Source organism: Macaca fascicularis, chromosome 20 (assembly GCF_037993035.2).
Source record: "Macaca fascicularis isolate 582-1 chromosome 20, T2T-MFA8v1.1".
NCBI lineage: Eukaryota > Metazoa > Chordata > Mammalia > Primates > Cercopithecidae > Macaca > Macaca fascicularis.
In genome coordinates, this window is record NC_088394.1 from 77,973,256 (window position 1) to 78,000,464 (window position 27,209).

The 27,209-nt window shown below is 42.1% G+C and overlaps 1 protein-coding gene across 4 annotated transcripts in view; it reads left to right on the forward strand.

The window, feature by feature from the left end:
- HSD17B2 (hydroxysteroid 17-beta dehydrogenase 2) overlaps nucleotides 1-13,020 on the forward strand; it is a 64,458-nt gene extending 51,438 nt beyond the window's left edge. For 3 of the 4 annotated variants that reach the window (XM_074027666.1, XM_074027665.1, XM_045381547.1), the window contains exons 4-5: nucleotides 5,527-5,664; nucleotides 12,569-13,020. In XM_074027666.1, coding sequence (XP_073883767.1) covers nucleotides 5,527-5,664; nucleotides 12,569-12,930 — 500 coding nt within the window. In that variant the 3' untranslated portion in view covers nucleotides 12,931-13,020. Of the gene's footprint in view, nucleotides 1-5,526; nucleotides 5,665-7,925; nucleotides 7,997-8,246; nucleotides 8,326-12,568 lie in introns of all 4 variants that reach the window. The other variant, XM_045381548.3, reaches the window with a different exon arrangement.
- Nucleotides 13,021-27,209: the final 14,189 nt, after the last annotated feature.

Genomic DNA, 27,209 nt, shown 5'->3' on the forward strand with positions numbered 1-27,209 from the left:
AATATAGGTGTCCAAGATGTCCATTCTAACATCCACAGAATGCAGATATTAATTAATTTTCTAGATCAAGCACTCTGTAACCCAAGTTTGTAGAGCTGGTAAGTGATAAACTCAGGATTTGAACCAGGGTCTGTTTTACTCCAAGTACTATGTGCTTTCTACTTTTCCAGGCTGTTAAGCAAGAACATGTAAGATAAGCAGGGGCATAAAATACAAACCCTAACTCTGGTCTGTTTAAATGGTAATTAGGAAGTGTTGGCAATTTAGGGCTATCTCTTTCTCCATTGCTTCTCAACACTGACATATGTGGGCATCACTTGGAGATCTTGCTAAAAGGCAGAATCTGACTGGATTGGTCTGGGTGGGGCCTAACATTCTGCAAATCTATGACTAGTTCCTGAGTGATGTTGGTGGTACTAATCCCTGGACCACATTTTCAAGCTTTAGCTGCATCAGAATCACCAGAGGCCTTCTAAATACACAATGGCTGGAAATCAAACCTCAATAAGATAACATACCTCCTAAGATGGCCGTAATGAAAAACCACCATAATACAACATACACCCTAAGATGGCTATAATAATCATAAAACACAGAAAAAAACACATGTTGGTGAGAATGTGGAGAAATTGGAACCCTCTTATACTACTGGTAGAAATATAAAATGGTTCAGCAGATGTGGAAAACATTTGGCAGTTCCTCAATAAGTTAAATTTAGAATTACCGTGTGACCTAGCAATTCTACTCCTAGGTGTATATGTAAGAGATAGAAAACAGGTGTTCAAACAAAAACTTGTACTTAGATGATGGGCATAGCAACATTATTCATAATAGCCAAAGGTATAAACAACTCAAATATACATAAATGGGTCACTTTATAAATAAAATGTGGCATATCCATAAAAGGAATAGTTTTCAGCTTTACAAAGAGTGAAGTACCGATACATGCTACAACATGAATGAACCTTGAAAACATGATGCTAAGTACACATATGGCGGGGAGAGACAGGGTCTCCACAATTCTTTTGTAAGCTTCAGAACGGTAACTTCAAATCCCTTATTTTTAGCCCGCTGTCAACAATATACCACAATGTAAAGGAAAGAAAATGACCACCAGAATAATCAACAAAATGAATGCTGAATTTATTCCCTTGCCAGATAAGGGAACACAGCCCAGGGAAGAAATTGACTGAATAGTTCACAGAGGCATGTGGGGGAATATGACTTAGAAGAGGGGGGATGATTTTCGTGCCTATGCTAAGTAAGGATAGAAAGTGTGCAGTCTAGGTCTAGGAAGAGTGGAAAGAGTCCATAGTTCTGTACCTTATTGGTTAAGACAGGTCCTGTTGTTGACTACGTATGTTAGTCTGCTCAGACTGCCACAATAAAATACCATGAATCGTGTGGCCTAAACAACATAAATTTATTTTCTCACAGTTATGCAGTTTAGAAGTCCCAGATCAAAATGCCAGCATGGTTGGTTTTCTGGTGAGGGCTCTCTTCCTGGTTTACAGACAGCTACCTTCTTGCTGCATCCTCACATAGCCCTTCCTTGGTGCGTGTTCAAGGAGAGAGTGTGAAGTGTCTGGTGTCTCTTCTTATAAGGATACTAATTCTGTTGGATCAGAGGCCTCATCTTTCTGATCTCATTTAACTTTATTTTTTTAGAGTCCTCATTTCCAAATACAGCTATCCTAAGGATTAGGGCTTTGAGATAGGAATTTTTTGGAAACACAAACATTAAGTCCATAACAAGGGGTGTTCTCTTAAGTTACCCAATACTAGGTTATTTAAAGTGTCTGAGTAATGCAAGAGGAATAAGTTACATAGATCTGCTATACAACATTGTGCCAATCGTTAACAATGCTGTATTGCACACTTAAAAAAATTGTTACGAAGGTAGAACTCATATTAAGTGTTTTTATCTTGATAAAATTAAAAGCTAAATTAAAAAATTAAAGTCTCTAACTGGACAGACAATGAAGGGGTATGTAAGGTCAGAAAGCCTTGAGACACAGTGGCTCTTAATCAGCAATCTTGGACACCTATATTTATCTCATCTTACGTCATCTTAAGCATTAACAGCAAGATTGGATCTATGAGGTTGAACCATATAATACTGCCATTTCATAGGTAAGACGTGGTCTAACATTGGCAGTTTTTGCACGTTCAAAATAATGCAAAAGATAAATGAGTCTTAAATGTTTGATTCAAAGCGCGCTTTTTGTTTAGATTGTTAATGTGGTATATGATGTACTCTCAACAAACATCGTATGTCATACTCGTTGTCTTAGTCTGTTTTGTGTTGCTATAACAGGATACCGCAGACTGGGTAATTTATAATGAACAGAAATTGATTGGCTCTTGGTTCTAGAGGCTGGGAAGTCCAAGATCAAAGGGATGGCATCTCGTGAGGGTCTTTTGCTATGTTGTTCCACAGCAGAAGGTGAAAGGGCAAGAGAGAATGAGAAAGAGAAAGAGAGTGCAAGGGGGCCAAACTCCCCTTTTTGTGATAAACCCACTCTCAAGATAATGGCATTAATCCATTCACCCCATCCTCAAGGCCTAATCACCTTTTGGTACACCCCACCTCCTAACACTGGGGAGGTGTTGCATTGGGGATTAAGTTTCAATGTACGCTTTTGGAGGGACACATTCAAACCACAGCACTTATCCATAAGGCAGTGCATTATCACGAAAGCTCATGTGCACAAATATGTGACAAAACCCTAAGGTAATAGTTCACGATTTAATATTCAAAAGATTACTTGACTAGATATTAAGTGCAGATTCTGATTCAGTGGGTCCAGGGTGGCTCTTAGTAATCTACATAATAAACAACAGCTGCTGGAGATTCTGAAGCAGGTGCACTTATTACTCTAAGAAACCATGAACATATGGAGCCTTTTGGGCTATTAAGATATTATTTTGAAAAGCCTGAGTAGCACTAATACTAGGAAGCCCTTATATGGAGCTTACTTTGTGCCAGGCACTATTCTAATATATTATTAATTTAACTTTCACAACGATCCTATGATGCTTGTACTATCACTATTCTTAATTTGCAAATAAAAAGGCAGAGGCCAAATATAAAGCGACTCTCCTGATAACAGGTGGCTAATCAATGGTCGAGCTAGGATTTGAATGCAGTCAGTTTTGGCTCCTCTGCTCACCTGTTTGCCTTCTATCTGACCAACCTTCATCATCTGTAAAGGTCATGGAGAAGTGAGAACTCTGGCTAACCCCATAAACTGGGGTTGCCACACAGCCCACACTGTGACTTTGAACAAGTTGCTTTACCTTCTTTGGCCTCTCTTACTAGTAATAGAAAGGAGTTGGATTTCAAACACTAAGATTTCATGAAGCTATAAATCGCTTACATAAAAATCCGCTGGCCATCTGCGGCAAGATTAACCAGTTTAATGAGACCCTGCTTGATGCCAGACATTGTGTTAAAATTATATCAGTTAAGCCTTGGGACCTTTTGTTTTAAGTGACAGGGCCAAACTCCAACTTAGCTTAAACCAAAAATGGAAGAGGAATTTACTAGCTCGCCAATTGTCTGAGAGACAACAAATTACTAGCTCACCAACTGTCTGAGAGAGAGAATAAATAAGCTCAATGGTGTCTCTTCTTAAAAGGGCACTAATCCCTCTCATCACGAGGGCTCCACCCTCAGGACTTAATTACCTTCCAAAGGCCCCATCTCCAAATACCATCACACTAGGAGTTTGGGCTTCAAACTATGAGTTTTGATGGGGGTGGCACAACGTTCATAGCACCCCCAGCTTTCAGGTCACCACTTTTTTTACTAGATCTGTTTTACTAGAGGTTAATTTGCATTTCCTAGAACTTTACATGAAGGGGATTATATCAAAGAGTACACACCCTTTTTGTTTGGCTCTCTGACTGCCCATAATTGTTTTGAGACATCCATGTTGTTACATGTATCAAGCTCATTCCCTTTGATGGCTAAGTGGTGTTCCATTATATGGCTGGACCACAGTTTGCTTGTCCATTCACCCAGTGGATGCTTCTTTGACTTGGGAAATCTTTGCCAAGACTGGGAGCCCTGTTGTTATGAGTCTAGTCTTCCTATGAGACTTCATGAGGCACTGTGAGCTCTCACTGTCTTTGCTCCTTCATAACCTCAGTGTCTTCCTGCTGAAGACCACCAGGAATGCACCTCAATTCATAGTCTAGGGCTGCTGTCACAAATCATCACAAATGGAGTGGCTTAAAACATCAGAAGTTTATCCTTTCGTAGTTCTGGAGGCCAGATGTCTAAACCAAGTGTTAGCAGGGCTGTGCTCCTTCTTGAGAGTCTGGGAAAGAATCTACCCTTGCCTATTTCAGCTACTGGTGGCCCTAGGTGTGCCTTGGCTTGTGCGACATAAGCCCAATCTCTGCTTCCATCTTCACATGGCCTTATCCTTTGTGTCTTCTCTTTTTCTGTCTCTGATAAGGACATGCATCATTAATGAGATTTAGGGCTCATCGTAATCCAGGATGGTCTTTTGTAGAGATCCTTGCCTCAATGACATCTGCAGAGACTCTTATTCCAAGTAGATCACTCCCTTTACTGGCTTCCTTTGATCTTGCCTTCCATTACTTCCTTACAGCTGGTCCAGTGACAAACTCAGTTTAAGGCTCAATTTCACCAGCTTCTGAGCTAAATATGATTTAGGTGGGATACAGAGCATCTGCTCTAGCCCTAGAATAAGTCCTTTCCCACACCCTCTTACAGAGATGCCCCACCATTCCCCATAATGTACATTATTCCTCATTGCAACAAGTATTGAGCCCAATCGGTTCAATTATAGGTGTTGTAGTGGGTTGAATAGCGGACCCTCCTCCCCTGAAAAAGATATGTTTACCAGGAACCTCAGGGTCAGGCTAGAAGATCAGGGCCTGGTCAGTAGATGCTCTTCATCTTACCTAAATTCCTTTTTTTTTTTTTTGAGACAGAGTTTTACTCTGTCACCAGACTGGAGTGCAGTAGCGTGATCCCAGCTCACTGTAACCTCTGCCCCCTGGGATCCAAGTGATTCTTATGTCTCAGTCTCATGAGTAGCTGGGATTACAGGTATGCATCACCACGCCCGGCAAATTTTTGTGTTTTTAGTAGAGACGGAGCTCCACCATGTTGGCCGGGTTGATCTCGAACTCCTGACCTCAGGGAATCCACCCACCTCGGCTTCCCACACTGCTGGGATTACAGGCATGAGCCACTGCAGCCAGCCCTAAATTACATTTTGCTTAGGAGTTGGGCAAGATTGAGACTTCAACTTGATTTGTCATCGTACCAGCTGCAATAGGGGAGCCAAGGAGGGCAGAAGCAAATGAAGCTACTCTGTGGGAATGAGCAAGAACACTGCTCACCTGAGCTTAGGGCCCTTGTCTGCCTTTGTCTGCCCAAGTCACTGATACCAGTTCCTGGCATACAGTAGATGCCGATTAAATATTTATTGGATGAACAAATGAACATATCTAACTTTACTTCTTTTTCTCCCATTGTTCCCATAGGAGGGGCCCCAATGGCAAAGCTGGCATCTTACGGCTCATCAAAGGCGGCTGTGACCATGTTCTCATCAGTTATGAGAATCGAGCTTTCCAAGTGGGGAATTAAAGTTGTTTCCATCCAACCTGGAGGCTTCCGAACAAGTAGGTTTCTGAGCCCAAGAACCTGTGATGTTCATCCTGGAAGGAACCCTGAAGGTCCTCTTGGTCTGACAGAGCACACATTGAACCCCTCAGTGTTGTCAAAGATGAGCACAGCCAGACATCAGTTAAAGTGGTGAAAACAGGTTTGATTCAGTAACTGCTGACTGTAGGGGAAAGAGCTAAGCTCCATTTTGATTTGTGCGAAGGTGTTTTAAACATTTTAAAAGGAGAATGAGGGAGAGGGGAAAGTGGGGCTCAGTAAGTCAGATCAGTGAAAAAGTACAAGGGTCCCTCAGTGTCCATGCAGAGGGGCCAGCTTGGCAATAAAAGAAGTCCAGATTCTGTCTTCCCACAGAGACTGAGAAACAGAGGTCTGATCTTTCTGCATGATTCAATTCCAAAGGAATGGCTCTCAGATCCTGGAGAGAAATGCTTCTGCATTGCAAGAGCTATATATTTACAATTTAAAGTTCTTTTTTTAGTAAGTATTTCAGGAAAGGGAAGTCAGGGACCTCTCAGGGATGTGTTGGCTAGAACAAATAGTAACATTTTCTGGCAAGACTGAGCCTTCTTAGGCAGGCATTTTAGTGAGGGGCTGCTGTCATCCAAGGGACAGGGCCTTACACTGTTAGAAACCATGCTGAAGTTTGGTTAAGTCTCTTAGTGCAAGGGGTTGGGATGGGGTTGTCATGCATACAGAGTTCTCCAGCTCTCAGGGTCCAGCAGGACTTGGGATGGGTGGGCCTCTTCTAAGTGTCAGGCTCTCCATGTATGGCTTCACCCCTGCTTCCTTTCACAAAGTAAATGCTTTGGCTCATAAGTCATCAGCAAGCAGAGGCCGCACTGGGTTAGAACCCTGGTCCCCTGGTGCCTGCTCTGATCAGGTCCTTTCTAGGACACACACTCCCTCCCTCGATGGTAGAGTTGTATTTGGTCTTTGGGAATGCAGCTCAAAAATGGTCCCTAACTGACTCTCACCAATTTTGATTATTTTCATTGCCCCATCTAAACCTGTTTAACAATATATAATCCATTAATTTCATACCAGATTTCTTTATTTAGCTTGAGCACTTATTTTCATCTAAAAGTTTGAGCAGATACCCGGAGTAACATTTATTAGTCTTTTGTTTCCATTGGCCAAGAAGGTTTCCTTCCCCAGCTTCTTTATATTTCAGAAACAATATTTTTCTCCTTCCCTCTAAAGAATATGATCCACCTCCCCTCCACTCCAAGCAGAGATGGTCATTCTCTCCACTCCCCTCCCTGCATATCTGAACTCTGGGCAGAGGCAGCTTACCCCAAGGCTCAGTCTTTAGTTACGGGCCATCAAACATTTCATTGATGATTCAAGTGAAGATATAAAAAGTATGTCTAATAAAAGACCACAGACTAGAAGGTATTGCTAAATGCACTAAAGAACAAACCCTAAAGGTTTGAATGTTATCTCAAATCCAAAAGATAAAATCTACACAGAAACATTGAAATTTTGGCTTGAAACACTTGGTAGCTGAGAACCTCCTAAGGTTGTAGAGGGGCTACAAGACTCAAGAGACAGGGACAGAGACCCAGAGAAAGGGAAATGGGTCACCAGGATGAGAGGCAGGGCTGGAGCGATAAAAATGCAGAGAAGATGAAGTCTTGAGAGGCGTTTCCCACTTGGGGACTCCCTGGGTGGGGAGGAGAATTGAGGAGAGGTGATAGAGAAGAGATATGGGTCAGAGGTGAAGCCAAATGTGCTGGTTGAACTGAGAGACTGGGTTACAGAGAGAGGAAAGCCGGTTGACAGCTGGTGGAAGAGGGAAATGGTGAATTTGATTTTGAATCTGGCAGGAGGATTGAGGGTTTGGTGACCTAGCCCAAAGAGAATTCCAACACACAGATGTAAAATTCCATTTAGACGAGAGAGCAATCCTGCAGTTAAGTTATGATTTTGGAGATTTAATATAATTGCTATGTATAATAGTTCTGGAGAGCTGTTCTTACCAGGCACTGGGATACCCACTTACCATACATTCTTTACTGATGTTGATCTTATTTTTTAAAATTGAGAAATACATAAACAGAAAAAAGCATTATACGCACATGGTTCAACAAATTATTATAAACACTCTTGTACTTAACACCCAGATAAAAAAAAATAAAACATTACCAACACCCAGAAGCCCCTACATGATCCTCTACCATCACAGCCCTCTCCAACTACCCAATAGGTAATCGCCTCTTACTTTTTGTAATGATCATTGATTTGCTTTTCTTTGTAGAGTTATATCCATCCCAATCAATAGCATTTGACTTTAACTGCTTTTGCGCTTTGAATGGAATCAATATGTATGTATCCTTTTGTGTCTGGCTTCCTTCACTAAACATTCTCATTTGACAATTTATCTCCACTGTGTGTAGCTGTAGTCCACTCATTTCATTGCTGTGTAGTATTCTGTGAATATGCCACGATTTTCTACTGTTGATGGCATGTTTGTGTCCCTTCTAGTTTGAACAAGTATGAACCAATGCAGCTATGAACTTTCTGGTACATGTACTTTGTTTTTTTGTGTGCTTGAATTTTCCTATGACACATGCTCCAGAGTGAAGTTGTTACCGGAAAGGTTCCTGATCCAGATCCCAAGAGAGGGTTTTTGGATCTTGCATGAGAAAGAATTTGGGGTGAGTTCATAGAGTAAAGTGAAAGCAAGTTTATCAAGAAAGTAAAGGAATAAAAGAATGCCTATTTCTTAGGTATAGCAGCAGCATTGACTGCTTAACTGAGTATACTTATAGTTATTTCTTGATTATATTCTAGACAAGGGGTGAATTATTCATGTGTTTTCTGGGAAAGTGGGAAGGATGACCAGGAACTGTGGGTTCCTCCCCCTTTTAGACCATGCAGAGCAACTTCTGGACATTGCCATGGCATTTATAAACTGTCATGGTGCTGGTGGGAGTGTCTTTTAGCATGGTAATGCATTAAAAGTAGCATATAATGAGCAGTGAGGATGACCAGAGGTCACTTTTGTCACCATCTTGATTTTGGTGGGTTTTGGTTGGCTGCTTTACCACATCCTGTTTTATCAGCAGGGTTATTATGACTTGTATCTTGTGATACCAATCCTGCCAACCTCCTATCGAATCCTGTGATTAAGAATGCCTAACCTCCAGGGAATGCAGCCCAGCGGGTCTCATTCTCATCTTACCCAGCCCCTATTCAAGATGGAGTTACTCTGGTTCAAATGCCTCTGAAAGAATGACTAGATCATAGTTTTCCTGGCTTCAGCTTTACTGAATCATACCAACCTGCTTTCTAAAATATTGCTCCAATTTATACCTCCACCCTTTCTATGTATACTCCAATCATCACAACTTTGAGGAGCAGGTTTCATTGACATTATTCTCCTGGTGATGGTGCTGAGCTGGGGTGGATAACATGCCCTAGGGTGGGGATCTGGTACCCCACGTACATCGTGATGGTGGGAAATTTGAGATCAGATCCCGAGATGCAGTGCCTGGGTTCTTCCTTTTATATCAGGCTGCCCCCAGTTTAAAGCTATTTGATGAGCTCTCTGAAGGCAAGAAGCCCAAGAGCAGAAGGCAGAGAACTCATGTTTGGAGAATGACACTTCATACTTATACTTATTTGAAGGTGGGGGCAAGAAAAGGAATCTTTAGGGACACAGACAAGGAGCTTCTGAAGACATTCTAAGAGACATTCCAGATTTTTTTTGTGCCCTGAAATAAGACAGATAAATCATACTGCATGCTAGATTAGCAGATTTTAAGTGCTTTATGTGCATTATCTCCCTTAATCCTCACCTATGAAGTAGGCGTCATAATATCCCCATCCTGCAGTGAGAAAATGGAGACTCAGAGAAGTTAAGGAAGTTCCAAAGCCATAGAGCTGATGGGAGGCAGAGATGGGATTTTGATACAGGTCATATCAGTAACTTCATTGTGTGTAGCACCAAAGTAGCATGGGATGGATGGGTAGGGCGAGTGTGTCAAAAGTGGGAGATGATGATGGACTGATGGCAAAAGACTGATGGCTTTGTCACTCACAAAGAGAGCTTTGGGGACTCTGGATAGGGTACCCACAAGAGTGGCCAGAAAGTCCATGAGGTATTTAAAGAAGGAGGAGGCGGAAAGCAAAAGGAATTCCCAGCCTATGAAGACAGGGACAGGGAGAGGTAGCAGGAGGAATACTAGCTCACGAAAACATATTTTTCAGGACCTAAAAGCCTCCAGAGTAATTGTCAGGATAATCATTTCTTTAAGCACAGTGTGTGCCTTCCTGAAAAGAAAGGAGCAATTGAAACTTCGTTTGCATTTCCATGAGTATAATTGGATTTTACTGGCCCACATTTCCAAGTAAGCACCCCTCCTTCTCCGCAGTCCTGACATCCAGGAGTCACCCAAGCTAGCAAGGGCTCATCCCTACAGCTATCTGAGCAACCAAGCACTTTGCAGGAGCGAGCGAGGGAGACTGCAACCTTTTTGGAAAGTAATCTGGCAGTAGCTATTAAAATTCAAAATGAATGTGCCTTTGACCAGGCTGTACTTTGAGGATTCTTGCCTATAGAAGTAAAGCCAACGTACAAACGAATAGGTTGTGAAAGTCTATTTACTGCGGCAGCGCTTGCAATGCTGAAACCTATAGCAACAACTGGAAGGTCGTTGGATAGGGATGTGGTTGGCTAAAAGTTGTTCAATGGGAAATGCTCTTGCTGTGGTTTAATCTATAGACATTGATGAGAAGGGAGGTCTGTGATTTATTACTAAGTCAAAACAAATTCATGGAAAATATAAATACTAGAGTATGACCCTTTTTGTTATTGTTATTTCTTGGTTTAAAAAAATAAATCAAATTCTTCTATGTGTATGTGTGTTTGTATGGACAAGGAAGGAATGTAGAAGGGCACACAAAAGTGTTAGTTATCATAGAGGAGATTAATTTTTAAAATACGCACATCTCCTTATTATTCACTTTATATAATGAGGAGGCAGAGCTGCTACATTTTAAAGTAAATAAATTATTTAATTTTATATAATAAGCAGGTATTGCCTTTATTTAAAATATATATTTATACTTAATTGTATGTAATTTGTATATTAAAATTAAAATATATGTGTAAATTATATTAAAATTACATTTCATATATTTTTAAAAACATCAATGAAAAGCATATCTATTAAATAGATTAAATTTTTAAAATCCCATATTTTATTTATTTATTTATTTATTTAGAGATGGAGTCTCATTCTGTCACCCAGGCTGGAGTGCAGTGGTGTGATCTTAGCTCACTGTAACCTCTGCCTCCTGGATTCAAGCAATTCTCCCTGCTTCAGCCTCCCAAGTAGCTGGGATTCCAGGTACCCACCACCATACCCAGCTAATTTTTGTATTTTTTAGTAGAGACAGGGTTTCACCGTGTTGGCTAGGCTGGTCTTGAACTCCTGACCTCAGGTGATCCACCTACCTGCGCCTCCCAAAGTGCTGGGATTGCAGGCATGAGCCACCGTGCCCAGCCTAAAATCCTGCATTTAATTTTAAATATGAAGGTAGACATTACTTCTATATTAAAAAAATTATATGTGTATATGTTTATATGAGTGTATATATACTATATTATATACAGTATATATTATATTGTAGACATTACATGATATATTATACATGTAATAGTCACCAAAAGACATGAGTGTTTGTGGCAGCAGCATTTGTAAAGGCCCAGTTGAAAACAAGCACAGCGTCCATCACAGTATAGCGGCTAAATAATTCATGGCATTTTGATGCAATGGAATACTATGCTGAAAGGAGAATCAACACACATAACATAATGTTGAATAAAGAAGCTGATGCTAAACAATGAGTACTATTCATATGATTCAATTTATATAATGTTCAAAACCAGCCAAAATGAATCTATCCTGTTAATCAGGAAAATGGTTACTGAGAAGTGGGCTGAGAGGAGAGACTTTCAAGGCTGGTCCTGTTCTGTTTTTTTTTTCCCCCCCTTTTTCTTTTCTTAAAATTGGAGTGTAGCTCTGTTGCCCAGGCTGGAGTGCAGTGGTGCAGTCATATAATGGCTCACTGCATCCTCCAACTTGTAGGCTCAAGGGTCCTCCTGCCTCAGTCTCTCGAATAGCTGGGACTACAGGTGAGCACCATTGTGCCCAGCTAAATTTCTGTGTATGTGTCCATGTCTATGTATACGTGTGTGTGTGTGTGTGTGTATGTGTATATATATATGTATTAGAGATGGGATCTCGCTGTTGCCCAGGCTGATCTTGAACTACTAGGCTCAAGTGATTCCCCTTCCTGGGCCTCCCAAAGTGCTGAGATTACAGATATGAGTCACTGTGCCCAGCCCTGTTTTGTTCTTGATCTGTTTGCTGGTCACATGGGCTACCAGTTTGGAAAAATCCAATCATGTGTGCACTTTTCTGTATGTAGGTTTAGAAGTGATAATAAATGCCATTATAAAGCACACATTTTAAAAGGCATTTGCAGGCCAGGCATGGTGGCTCACACTTGAAATTCCGGCACTTTGAGAGACCGAGGTGGGCAGATCACTTGAGGTCAGGAGTTCAAGACTAGCCTGGCCAACATGGCGAAACCCCATCTCTACTAAAAATGCAAAAATTAGCTGGGCATGGTGGTGGATGCCTGTAATCCCAGCTACTCGGGAGGCTGAGGCAGAAGAATAGCTTCAACTCTAGAGGCAGAGGTTGCAGTGAGTTGAGATCACACCACTGCACTCCAGCCTAAGTGATAGAGCAAGACTCTGTCTCACAAAAATAAATAAATAAATAAATGGCATTTGCAAAGGCCCATCCTTCCCAACAGAGACGAGCGCCTGCTCCCTGACTTCTTTGGCTTTCCCAGGATCTGACTCTTCCTTTCCTTTCGCCCCAGGTATCGCAGGCACGAGTGACAAGTGGGAAAAGCTGGAGAAGGACATTCTGGACCACCTACCCGCTGAGGTTCAGGAAGACTACGGCCAGGACTACATCTTATCGCAGAAGAATTTCCTCCTATTCATCAACTCGGGGGCCAGCACAGACTTCTCTCCGGTGCTGCGGGACATCCAGCATGCTATCTCGGCGAAGAGCCCCTTTGCCTATTACACGCCAGGGAAAGCCGCTTACTTGTGGCTCTGTCTTGCTTTCTATTTGCCTATTGGCATATATAATTACTTTGCTGAAAGAAATTTTGGCAAAGACGAGCCCATGCCCAGAGCTCTAAGCATGCCTAACTATAAGAGGAAGGCCACCTAGGCAATGGAAGACTTCAAAGAAGTGGGAATGTCATAGTCTTGAAATGAAAAGGAAACTGGGTTTCTCATTAAAGTTGTTTCCTACTCTTCATTCTCTGTGAAATTCATTGATTGAATAGTACTTTGTAATGAGAAGGCTGCAGAGTAGCAACAGCCTCATGGAGAATGTTAATAGAGCTCCTACCTCCAGCCTGGGCTACAGAGCGAGACTCCGTCTCAAAAAAAAAAAAAAAAAAAGAGCTCCTACTATGCACCAGATACATTGCAGATATTCTTTCATTTAGTTCACATCAGAGAATTGAGGTGGGTATCTTTGCCCCTACTTAATATAATCGGAGAGATTTCTTGTCACATGCTAGCAAAAGGCAGGGCCAGAATTCAAATCCTGGGTTGAACTCCACTGCCTGCCAAGAGAAGAAGAAGAGAAAGAGAGAGATGAGGAGAAAGAGAGAGGGAAGGGAAGGAGGAGGCAGAAATGGCAAGGGCAACAGTCTAATGGATCCTCCAAGTCTTCCTCACTGTGCATTGATATTCTGTAACTACTACACCCAAGGTATTGGATTCACGGTAAATCATCAGGGCTTCGTTCTCTTCCTTCCTCTTTTTTTCCTCTACGAGGAGCTCTGGAGACAATAGGATAAGGTCTCCCATCTCAAACAGAACCCAGGAGACCTCTTGGCAGATCTAGGGAATGTGGCTGACTGGTTTAGGGCCCATAGTAACCATCACTGTTACTCTGTTACCCCCATCTGAGCATACTGGGATGGACAAGTCAATACCATTACCGGGAAGAGCTTAGTGGAAGGGAGCAATGTCAGAAAATTATAGAGGTATGGCCAAAGTCAGTTGGGTGTGGCAAAAGGGGAGGAGCTGGTGGGCAGAGGGTGCATAAAGAAAACCAGAATACCTTGCTCATTGCAAACCTCTCTGTTCCATTTCCTTTCTAGAATGTGGAGACTCTTTTTCTGTTTTCCTTGGCGATTTCATGAGAGTATATACCATGACACTGCTCTGCAATTTTCTCTCAGAGAAAATAATAAATAGCCATATAGCAAGATAAATACTTATAAAATACTTACACGATATGTTTTTAATGGCTAGTCATAGTGACAGCCTAGTGGCTCTCCACCATTCTTTCAGAGCAGTATGGAAAGAAAAAAAAATCCGTCTAAATGTTGATTTCCCTAATAGGGAAACTTTCTGGGGATAAGCGTTGTTGAAGCCAACACTTCTATTTGCATGCTTCTAGCGCTGTTGAGAGAACAAGTGATTTGTTTAGCTTATAGTCCAAAGTTTGGAAGAGCACTGGGGATGGTGTGCTTCCCTGAAAGCCAACAGTCCTCAAAGAGTGATCCCTGGACCTGAATCATTAGCATCACCTGAGACTATTAGAAATGCAGATTCTCAGGAGCCACCCCAATTCTGTATTATATTCCTATGGCTGCTATAACAAATTACCACGTATGTAGCAACTTAATACAGCATAAAGGCATGACCTTACAGTTTTGGAGCTCAGAATTCTGAAATGGGTCTTACATCTTTTACTATTTCTGATGGTGTCTACGGTTCAACATTTTTTATTGCCACAGGCTTCCACGGACTCCACGTCATTATCAGATCAACATTTCTCATTATCTGCCTTATCCGCCAATTATTACATCACTTTACATCCAACCACCATTTCGGCTTTGAAGCCGCTGCCTGATACTGACACTTTGTAGATGTAGTCTGATTGTTTCTATATATTTCTATCTACTGATGAGGATCCTATTCTTTTAGTATAATCAGTACAGTTGACTTCCAATCAACTAGTTTCGATAACATTCGAAAAAGAATAATTAACCTGTTACTAGCCTTAGCAACTAACACCCTACTAGCCCTATTCCCTCCATGAAGTAGGTGCTATTCTCATCACAATTTTTAGATAACACAACAGACTTAGAAAGTTAACTTGTCCAAAGTCACACACCTAGGACATAGTGGAGTTGAGCAAAATTTTTCATCTGAACTTGTTCATCTTCAATTTTTTAAAAGTAGCAATATGCAGTGGTTAAAATCAAGTGTTCAGCAGACCTGTGTTCATTCTGGAGACTCCAGGGAAGACTCCATCTGTTGCCTTTTCCAGCATCCAAAGGCCTGCTTTCCTTTGCTTATGGCAGCACCACTCCAATCTCCTCTTCCATTGTCACATCTTTTCTGATAGACTCTCCTGCCTTCTGCTCATAAGGCCCTCCTGATTATATTGGGCCTACCCAGATAGTCCAGCGGAATCTCCCAAAGTCAAGATCTTCAATTTAATCACAACTGCAAAGTCCTTTTTGCCACGTAAGATAACGTATTCACAGGCTTTGAGGATTCGTGCAACATTATCATTGTTAAGAACTGTATTAGTCCATTTTTGCACTGCTATAAAGAAATACCTGAGACCAGGTAACTTATAAAGAAAAGAGGTTTCATTGGCTCACAGTTCCACAGGCTGTACAGGAAGCATGGATAGGAAGGCCTCAGGAAACATACAATTATGGCAGAAGGTGAAGGAGAAGCAGGCACATCTTCACATGGCCAGAGCAGGAGGAAGAGAGAGTGGCGGGGAGGTACTACACACTTTTAAACAACCAGATTTCACAATAACTCTCTCACTATCACTAGAACAGCACCAAAGGGGACATCCACCCCCATAATCCAATCACCTTCCCCCAGGCCGCACCTCCAACATTGGAGATTACAATTTGACATAAAATTTGGGTGGGGACACAGGCCCCAATCATATCAAAGACCATTGTCCTACTGACCACAGCTACTGAATCAGAAACAGGGTTGGAGCCAGCAACCTGTGTTGCAAGGAGCTCTCCAGGTGATGCATACCCCCATTTGAGAACCACTCCTCCAAGTCGTGGAGTGAGCAGGCTGCGGGGTATGTGCTCAGGCTACAGAAGAAGTGGGGAAGACTCTTTGAAGACAGTGAGAGACATCAAGAGAGCTGAGATGACAGCGTGGGATTTATTCTCTTCTGCAGCTTCCCAAGGGTTGAAAACTCTGTGAGCCATCAGGAGAAGGTGCTGAATAGACACCCCCATGGGTCTGAGAATCCCAGATCAGAGAAGCTCATATTGGGTTCCCTGAAGAAGGGCTTCCACATGATTTTGGGGTTACCTGGGAGCAAAATAAACCACAAGATGTTCTATTTAGCCAGAGAAAGATTGACAACCTCTCATGCCACCCCCACTGTCAGAGTCCATTTGGGCTGCTGTAAAAAAATACCACAGACAGGACAGCTTCTACACAACAGAGAGTTATTTCTCACCGTTCTCAGGGAGTCCAAGATCAAGATGCTGGCAGATTTGGTGTCTGGTAAGGGCCTGCTTCCTGGTTCATAGACTTTCATCTTCTTGTATCCTCAGATGGTGAAACAGGTGAAGGATCTCTCTGGGATCCCTTTGATAAGGGCACTAATCCCATTCATGAAGGCAGAACCTCCCAAAGGGCCCACCTCTTAAGGGGATTAGTATTTATTTATTTATTTATTACACTTTAACTTCTAGGGTACATGTGCACAACGTGCAGGTTTGTTACATACGTCTACATGTGCCATGTTGGTGTGCTGCACCCATTAACTCGTCATTTACATTAGGTATATCTCCTAATGCTATCCCTTCCCCCTCCCCCGACCCCATGACAGGCCCTGGTGTGTGATGTTCCCCTTCCTGTATCCAAGTGGTCTCGTTGTTAAATTCCCACCTGTGAGTGAGAACATGCGGTGTTTGGTTTTCTGTTCTTGTGATAGTTTGCTGAGAATGATGGTTTCCAGCTTTATCCACGTCCCTACAAAGGACATGAACTCATCCTTTTTAATGGCTGCATAGTATTCCATGGTGTATATGTGCCACATTTTCTTAATCCAGTCTATCATTGATGGATATTTGGGTTGGTTCCAAGTCTTTGCTATTGTGAATAGTGCCGGTTGTTGGGACACAAACATTCAGACCTTAGCCTCCATCATGACTCCTTTGGCTTTGAGTGGGAGTGAGGAGATCTGGGAAAAGCCAACTGGAGCTCCTCAGGAGAGTAGGGAGCAGAGCTTGGAAGAATCAGGGTGCTGGCATGTGGGTCGGGAAACACTGTAGCGGAGGCCACTGGGTGTGGGCAGCCTTGAGCCTGGGCCAAAGTGACGATGAGAAATCCCAACTGGAAGATAAGACAAATGCTCTTTCCCCAATGCCAGAAGAATACACCAGTCCCTACAGATCTAGATCCTGAGGAAAAGAGCAAGGAAAACAGAAGGAGGAGGGAAGAGAATCTTGAATTTAGCTTCAAATGTATCTGTTTTAAAGCAGAAGAGACAAGGTTGCCTGAATGCACTAATAAAGGTTCAAATATATTTCACTTTAGAGCAATACATACAGTTTCTCAGAAAACAAAAGAGACAAGTGTTACATACAAAATACCTTGATGCGTTGACCATGTCTACACAGTAATTGATGTCCCTGATTTACTGTAAGAAACCAGTAAGAGCCAAGGGCGGAGTGAAGCCCTCCACACATCCACAATTCACTGTATTCCTGGGGGAAGGCATGATGAAACAGTGGTTCAACAACAGGACTCCTGGCTGAAAGAATTTCCCCTTTCCTAGTCCTGCTGTCTTGCTCAAGGGTAGGATACAAAGTGCCTTTACTACCTGGCTATACAGCATCACCCGCAAAACCCACCCACCCTCTTTTTCTCTTCCCTTTCTCTGTTTTCCCAGTGCTGCCAGCAGGAAAATGGACCATCCTCACAGCAGACCCAGGATAAGTCAGGAAAAGCATCCAGTGAAAATATGATTTCTTTTATTACACAGGGAGTCGATAAAAGGCCTACAAACAAATTCTATTATATTATTGGAATAGAACATTAAATTTCATCAGTTTCATTATACTAGTGATAAAGACCATGTTCTGGAATGCCATTCTGGATGTCTGGATGGTGTAATTCAGAGAAAGAGAAATTCCATGCAAAAGGCTCTGATGGGGTGGTTGTAACTTCTGCCCAGTAAAAGTCTCTAGTCCAACCTACATACAATGCTCCATGCAGGGGTTTAGGACTCCTGAACACACCCGCTGTGGTGGGGCTCAAAATAAACTGTTTCTCTACTGATTGGTCTTGTAGGCCCATATCTCCCTCTGAGGCCTCCAAGATCATTGGTGGACATGGCAGAACCAGATGGGTGTTTCTGAGTCCCAGTACAATACCCAGCTCAGAATTCCACATCAAGAAATAGAAACAAAAGGAAGAGAGAAATTGGGGACAGATGTGAAGGCTCAAGATAGGGAGACCTCAATAGGTTTGTAGGGTAAATTTGCTTACTCTCTTGCCTGCCCTGCCTTCTTTCTTTTTGGGATCTCGGTGACACTGTCATTCAAGGGATCCCCACCCCCACTACCACAGGGTGTAACCCAGGTTGACCTACCAACCTCTATCCTTGGCTCCAGTGATTAGTTCATGGTGGGCACATGACCTGGGAAGGGCCAATCAAAGATTTTTGGTGGGAAGATTATTAATGGGCACTGGGAGAAATGAACAGCTGCTGAACTGTACTTTCTATGGTAACAACAGAAGCTTCTAGAGCCCACCGAGGAGAGAGTCTGTTAGAGAATGAAGACAGGATAGAGGAAAATGGAGCAGAACCATGAAGAAAAACTCAGGTCTAATGACATAGTTTGAGCGCCTTGATGTAGTCATACCTGCAGACCTACCCTTTGGATTGATTTGCAAATTGTGTGAACCAATACATTTTCTTTGAACTATTTCAAGATGAACTTCTATTTTTTGGCAACAAAATTAATTTCTGACAAATATACACTCTCGAAATAGATTTAGTGAAGAATGGGGAATAAAAGAATGCTTAACAGAGAAAATGGGCAATGTTTCAATGTCCTAGGGGAGAAAGAAAGTGATGAGAGTAAACATGAAAAGAGAGAAAGTGCTTAGGGTGGGTGATATTACCATTTAGTGGCCCTCTCCCACAGAAAAGCAACTTTTCTGTTAAAATTTATTTTGGAATCTCATCCTTAAAGTCTATGAGCACAGTTCCTCTGGAACAAGATAAAACAAAATCCTTACTGAGCCTCGACGTGGAAATCAAAGATTTTAGCTGACCACTGGCAACCCTAGATTACTGGAGTTATGCTTAACTAGGATAACAGTATAATGTACATTGTGTCTAGCACAGTAAGACAGTAAAACTTATTTAATTGCAAACTATAGAGATGACTAAAGTGAGACTCCCAACCTACCATGGGAATCAGGAAGATCAACAAGTAAACTCAAAGCATTTGTTGTAAATTATTTGTTCCTCTCAGGTAATTCCATCTGTGTGAAGATGTTCTCCCACCAGGTAATTTCCCAGAGAATTTTATTATAGAGAGATTTTTGTTTAGCTGCATTTTCTGTTCTTTCTCCTATTTTGATTACAGGTAATGACTCATTGCTGGACACATCACGCCTCTCTTTGGCATTGCCCTGCGCTCTCTCTCCTGACAGTCAGAGGCGAACTAATTCCACATAGAGAAGGTTCTAAATAGAAACATGTTGTTCTTTGGTCTGGGTAGGGTTTTTTGGTAAGGCTTAAACGCTCAGGCAAGAAATATTCATTGACGAACAAAAAGCACACACTTCCATGTTGAATATCGAAGATGAGTTGCAAAATAGGTCTGAAAATTATATGACAGCTAGGCCAGTACCTGCCACTGCTATTGTAATGCTGGATATTTTGGAGGGGGTGTGGCTGTGCAGCATCCACTTAGTTTCCTACTTGGGGGTCATTGCCCAGATGTGAGATCTTGATGGGAAGCAGCGATTTTCTTCCAACCATAGAAGGCACAAGGCCTACATCCTGCCTCTGCCAGCATTTTAGCTCCAGGACTTGGATGTAAGAACAAACATATGACGCTCTTAGGGAATGGAATGTCAACATGAAGGGTGAGGCTGACAGTCTCCCACAAATGGAAGGTGTGTCTCACATTTCTTGGTCCTTTATAGACATTTGTCTGCCCCCAATCCAACATTTTAAGCCGAGTCCTCCAAGCTTGCCTTGATTGTGTGAATCATATTTTGATTGTGTGAATTCAAAAATACTCTCCTTTTGGTAAAAGACGGTCAGAATTCAGTTTACGTTACTTGCAAGCACAACATTCTAATTCATACCAGCATCATCATTATCATCATCGTCATCACCACAGTGTTTTCAAAGGCTTATGGCTAACACTCAGGCCCACATCTTCATGTGTCCTCAGGATGAATGACTCCAAGAAGAACTCACTCTCTAAAAGGCCTTACATGTGAGAACGATGGGATGTGCACTTCTCCCTTGTGCATCGTTCTAGGTTCCTGTCCCTCCCCTCTCTCTGGCTAGGACTCTGCCCTACCTGCTGGGATGAAGTGGGATAGGGCGATGTGCAAACAACTTGTGGGAACACAAGGTGGCTCTCCTTATTTTCAGGTCAAAGAACTGCTCACTCTTCCCCAAGCCGCCAGCATAGCAGATGCATTTTGGTTTTGTTTTTGTGGTTTGAATCCTGGTTAATATTGCTCCAAATGTCACATACTTGGTGGCAGATCAACAAGGCAGTTTGTCATGGGCATTTTGGAGTCACCTGGTGTTATGGTCTGAATGTGCACACCCTAAATCTATGTGTCAAAATCTCAGCCTCAATGGGATGATATTTGGAGGTGGGGCCTTTGGGAGGTGATTTGGGGCCTTTGGGAGGTGATTAGGTTTGAGGATGCAGTCCTTGTGATGAGGTTAGTGCTGTCACAAGAGGAGACAAGGGAGAGCTTACTTTTCTCCCTTCACCGTGTGAGGACACGACAAGAAGACGGCCGTCTGCAAACCAAGAAGTGGGCGCTCAACACACTCCGGGTCTGCCAGCACCTTGATCTCAGACTTCCAAGCTCCAGAACTGTAAGAAATAAATGTTTGTCATTCAAACCACTCGGTCTATGGTAATTTATTACAGAAGCGCAAACTGAATAAGACACAAAGACTTGGGTTCAAATCTTGGGCTTGCTGTTCAACAGCTGGGTGACCTTAAGAAAGCTGTTCAACTTCTCTGCATCTTAAGGTTTCTTTTTTGCTTTTTACTCTGAACACAGGGGCAGTGGTAATGATTGTCTCACAAAATGCTTGTGAGGATTAACTATGATGATAATGCAAAGGGTTCAGCTAGTGCCTGGCATTTAATAAGGGCTCCATGAATGTGGTAGTAATAGTCACACTTTTTTTCCTTGTATCTGAATGAAGACGAGGCCAAGAGGTCACTTTGGAGTGTCTTTTCTAGCTTGAGGCCAGATAGTGAGAAGGTCAACATGACTCTGAATCTGTACCCAGGACTTCAGGAACAGCCTACTCCAAATGGGGCCTCTCACTGTTGATTGGCTAATGTTTCTCCCTCCCACTAGGTCACAGGAGAATCTTTTATTAGGTTGGTGCAAAAGTGATTGTGGTTTTAGCCATGACATTTTTTTTTTTAAATGGCAAAAACCACAATTACTTTTTCAAAAACCTAATATGAACAAATTATGGGCTTACACCTCCTATTCCTCCTGATAAAAATTCCTACTGCCTGTTTTTTTTTTTTGTTTTGTTTTGTTTTTAAGGTAACAATCATCATTGATGACTTTCTACATGCCAGGGACTCTGTTGAGCAATTTCACAGTCATACCCCCTTATCCACAGGGGATATGTTCCAAGACCCCCAGTGAATGCCTGAAACAGGGGTAGTACAGACCTATATATACTTTTTCAAGTTTGAGGTGCAACAGCAAAACTAGCATGAGTTTCTTTTGCCTTCTTCACCATTTCACAAACAGAAGATTTGTTCTTACTGTAGCTTTTAGCAACCTCGGTGTACCATTTTTTTCTTTCCTTATTAAGTTGAGAACTTTCACTTTTTTTTTATTTTACATGAAGGAAGCACTTTACAGCTTCTCTGTGGCATGTCCGAATTGCCAGCAGCACTACTCTTGCATGTTGGGGCCATTATTAATAAAATAAGGGTTGTTTGAACACAAGCTCTGCAATACAGCAAGTGTTGATCTGATCACTGAGATGCCTCCTAAGTGACTAATGGGTGGGGAGCGTCAGCAGGGTGAAAGCACTAGACAGAGGGATGAATCCCCCCTATGCAGGGCAGGGTGGAAGGGAGCAGGATGGAGTGAGATTTTATTACGCTCAGAACAGAGTGAAATTTAAAACTTACAAATTGTTTACTTCTGGAATGTTCCATTTAATATTTTCAGACCCTGGTAGTCCTCAGGTACCTGAAACCACAGAAAGTGAAACTGTGAATAATGGGGGCAACTTGTACTTGGATATACCAATCCAATCCTTACAATGAGTCCATGAGGTAGGTGCTATTCTCATCACAATTTTTAGATAACACAACAGACTTAGAACGTTAACTTGTCCAAAGTCAGACACCTAGGATATAGTGGAGTTGAGCAAAATTTTTAATCTGAACTTGTTCAATTCCAATTTTTAAAAAGTAGCAATTATGCAGTGGTTAATTTCTTTTTGAAGTCAGCTTCCTGGGTTCAAGTCACAGTTCTGCCACTGACGAGCTATGAGATCTTGGGGATCTTACTTGATTTTTTCCTAGTGCCTTAGAACTGTCCTTTGTAAAGTGGAGAGGAAAATGATGATGATGACAATTTTTTTCTTTTTTTTGAGATGGAGTCTTGCTCTGTCACCCAGGCTGCAGTGCAGTGGCATGATCTCGGCTCACTGCAGTCTTCTCCTCCCAGGTTCAAGCGATTCTCCCACCTCAGCCTCCTGAGTAGCTGGGATTACAGGTGCCTGCCACCACTCCTGGCTAATTTTGGTATTTTTAATAGAGATGGAGTTTCACCGTGTTGGCCAGGGTGGTCTCGAACTCCTGACCTCAAGGGATCTGCCCACCTTGGCCTCCCAAAGTGCTGGGTTTACAGGTATGAGCCACCTCACCCGGCCAAGAGGATGATGATTAATAGTAGCTGTCTAATGGAGCCGTTACAATATTAAATAAGTTAACCTGTATTAAGTACTTAGAACTTACTTGGCTCTACAAGGCACACAATAAGTTGTTATTCACATAGCTAATTATAGGGTGCTATAGTAATGATAGGAGAAAAACTAAAACATGAGCGCAAAGCATTAGGAAAGATGCTGCAACGCGGAGAAGGCTTTGGACTATGCAAAGTTTTATTTAAGCTTACTTCTTTGAGCTGGCTTGAAGCAATACATCATTTCCTTATACAATGGTGGTAGGGTTTCATCAGGTCACTAAATGATTTTGAAAGGCAACATGATCTTTCTGATTGGTAGACAACTGGGTGGTCCAAGCAGGCACTGATCATGCATGTGCATTTCATTCTACAGGGTTGGCTCCCTGGCATGGAGGGCCTGGGATGGGGTACACAGTGCAAGCCTGTGTTGGCCACATCCTCAGACCCCTCTCCTCCACCAGACCCCAGGCCAGGAAGGGAAAACTCATGATTTTCATGCTACCTCCCTCCTCTTTCCACAGGGTCAAGAAATAATTTTCAGAAAACGTTAAAATCTCATACAAATATACAATGAGCATACATCAAAGTTTTATTTAACTCACTAATGAGATAAATAATCTCAGAGAGGATATGAGGGGAGATAAGAAGCTGGTATACAACATAGAGTGTCCTTTAAAAAATGGTGGTAGAATTAGATTGCTAAATTACATATAAAACTACATAACAGATTAAGGTTCCATGGAGCAATGTACTCATCATCTGGGGTTAGGCTCTATGCCGGTCAGAAATTATTTGCATCTCTATGGTATAAAAGTAACAGGCACTCCATTACCCTCAGCAAACTAAAAGGAACAGATAACCAAACACTACATGTTTTCACTTATGAGTGGGAGCTGAACAATGAGAACACATGGACACAGGGAGGTAACAACACACACTGGGGCCTGTCGGGAGGCAGGGTTGGGGGAGGGAGAGGAATAGGAAAAAGAGTTAATGCATGCTGGGCTTAACACCTAGGTGATGGGTTGATAGGTGCAGCAAACCACCATGGCACATGTTTACCTATGTAACAAACCTGCACATCCTGCACATGTATCCTGGAACTTAAAAATAAAAATTAAAAAACATTGAAAAGTAATTGGCACTCTATTCGTTTTCTCCAATTTAATATCTACCTTTACTGAACTGGGACAATATACAAGTTGTACAGCAAACAAAGTCACATTTCCTCAAAAAGTCAGGTTGTCCTTACGTGGGCTTTTAGACAATGTTCTGGCATTGTTTACATGATACTAAAAACACTACACACGTATTTTTTGTCTTGGTTCCAAATTTTGGTTGATTTTTTTGTAACAATTACCAGGGCAGAGATTGCTAAGCGACCAGGAAACTCTTTTCCACTAAGGCTAGATATGGCCTCAGACTCTCTTTCAGCATTGTGCAGCACAGAGCCACCCCCAGTTGATGACAATTTGTGTGAGAAAGGAAACTGATTTGCCATCCAACTCTTGATGCCAACAGGGCGTTGGTTTAGATGTTCCAGACAGCTTCTTCCATGGCTGGCTGAGGCTATTTCCGATGACTCGGTCAGAGCTCCAACTTAGACATCAAGAAAGACCAAGAGAAGCATCAGTTCTCATTGAAGAGCGGCGAAAGGTCAAAGGAAGCTCTCTCTTTCCTATCCTAGATGGAAGTTCACCTTCTCTTTCTAAGTCAGGATTTCATATATAAACTGCATGATTTCAGAGCCTTTTATCTCACATGCTGATGGGTTATTTTAATTAAGGTGTAAGCGTTGATGTTAAATGGGTGAGGAGCTTGGAGGCTGTATTAGTCATGGTGTTAATAAAAACATACCCGAGACCGAGTAATTTATAAAGTAAAAAGGGTTAATGAACTCACAGTTCCACATGGCTGGGGAGGCCTCACAATCATGGCAGAAGATGAAGGAAGAGCAAAGGGACGTCTTACATGGCGACAGGCAAGAAGAGAGAATGAAATCCAAGCAAAAAGGGAAACCCCTGATAAAACCATCAGATCTCATGAAGCTTATTCACTACCATGAGAACAGTATGAGGGAAACTACCACTATGACTCAATTATGCCCCACTGGGTCCTTCCCACAACATGTGGGAATTATGGGAGCTAAAATTCAAGATGAGATTTGGGTGGGGACACAGACAAACCATATCAGGAGATGCCAGATTTATTCTTAGTTACATTGGGTGCTGCTAGTGACCTTGTAGAGATGTATGGTCCGTTCACCCAGTAAATGGGACTGTTATTCAAGAAAAATGGGGAGATTAGGACTCAGGAGGCGAGGAAATAATCCTCCATTCATTCCAAGGCATCCCTTGGCAACTACTATGTGCCAAGCTTTACTGAAATCTATTGGGAAGTGTCAGAAAGTCTTTCCTCCTGAGAAGGATCATGACACCTCCTGGTGCTACGTGTAACAAATTTCCTAAGTCAGGAAATTTCTTAAATTTCCAAAGTCTGTGTGCCCCTTCCAATAAAGGCATGTTCATCTGCAGGAAGGTAGAAGACGTAAGTGGTGTATAAATGCCTTTTGTTGAGGTGTTATTTCTTATAATAATGCAATGCTGAAATTGTCAAATTTTCCTGTTTGAAAATTACTGTCAGCATTTATATGTTTTTGAAAAATTGGAGAAAAGATGCCTCATTAGTGTTTCAAATAAAGTAAAAGCACACTAATTCAGTGTCATCATGAATCTTTTCTTCCTAACCTGAATGAAATGATAAAAGGGACAGAACATTCTCCCTCTCAGGACAGCTGTGAATGGGTGGTTGAAGAAACGCACAAGAAAAGTGCAAGGAGGCAGAGCCAGTAACACCTGGCACCATAATTGCTGTGAAGTAAAAGGAGAGTGCAACATCCTGACCTATCTCTATATCATTGTGTCCTGTGACTTCTGCTTCATTGTAATTGAGAGTGAGATTCCTGGCTTGGTGAGAGATGGGAGACAGCCCCACTTTGGTAAATCATAAAGCAGCAGCACTGGGTGAGAAGCTGAAGAAGGTCAGAGTGGGTTCAGAACAGAGACAACACCACTTTCCTTCCCCAAACTCACTTTGTAGTGAACAGTAATACACTTTCCTCAAACTCCTGAGGGTTAATGTCCACCACGACAGTGAAAACAAGTGAGTGTTCACAAGAGAAACATCCCAAGACTGAAGGTAAAAAGATTTTTAAAAAGATATACCATGCTAAAACTAATTTTTTAAAAAGTTGGTGTAGCTAGACTCATACCAGCCAAAATAGACGCTAAGGGATGAAGCATTTCATAACTTCACTATTTCATATGTGATACATCCCACCTACTGGAGCAGGAGCTCCACTGTTTCTGCCCTGTGACTCCTGGCTGCTCGGCCTTCTCTGATCTGATCTGGGACACAAAGGCCAAACCAAATCCTAGTGGTCCCCTCTGCTCACTTGGCCCACACTGTTATATAAAAGAAGGGATTCTGCTTCAACCCCAAGCATTTATATACATTTCAAAAAAAGAAAAACCTAATTCAAGTTCATATCTGTAATCCCACCACTTTGGGAGGCCGAGGTGGGTGGATCACTTGAGGCCAGGAGTTTGAGGCCAGTCTGACGAACATGGCGAAACCCCGTCTCTACTAAAAATACTAAAATTAGCTGGGTGTGGTGGCAGGCGCCTGTAATCCCAGCTACATGGGAGGCTGAGGCAGGAGAATTGCTTGAACTCAGGAGGTGGATGTTGCAGTGAGCCGAGACTGTGCCACTGAACTCCAGCCTGGGTGACAGAGCAAGACTCCATCTCAAATAAATAAATAAATAAATAAATAAATAAATACATGTCAGGATGGTAGTTACTTTGGGTGGAGGGGACTCTTCACTAGAAGCAGACATGAGGGGGCCTCAGGAAGGCTGGCTATGTTCTGTTTTTGTTTTAAGTACAGACATTGGTTACACAAGCGCCCTCGCTTTGTGAAAATTCATTGAGGCTTACACTATGATTTGTGCTTCAATAAAAAGTTTATAAAGGAGGGAATCATTGAGCATAGAATTTCATGGAATTTAAAACTTCCAGGTCTCTGTGCTGACATGATAGTAATATTATAAGGTCTCTGTCTCCAATGGAGATTTTGACTTAGTTCTCTATTATAAACAAGTGCTGAGTTCAGATAACACCAACCCCCTTGGGTTTGGCCAGCCAGTAACGTGGGTACTCCTAAATTATAAAGACTTCTCAGACACTGGGGTTGGGAATG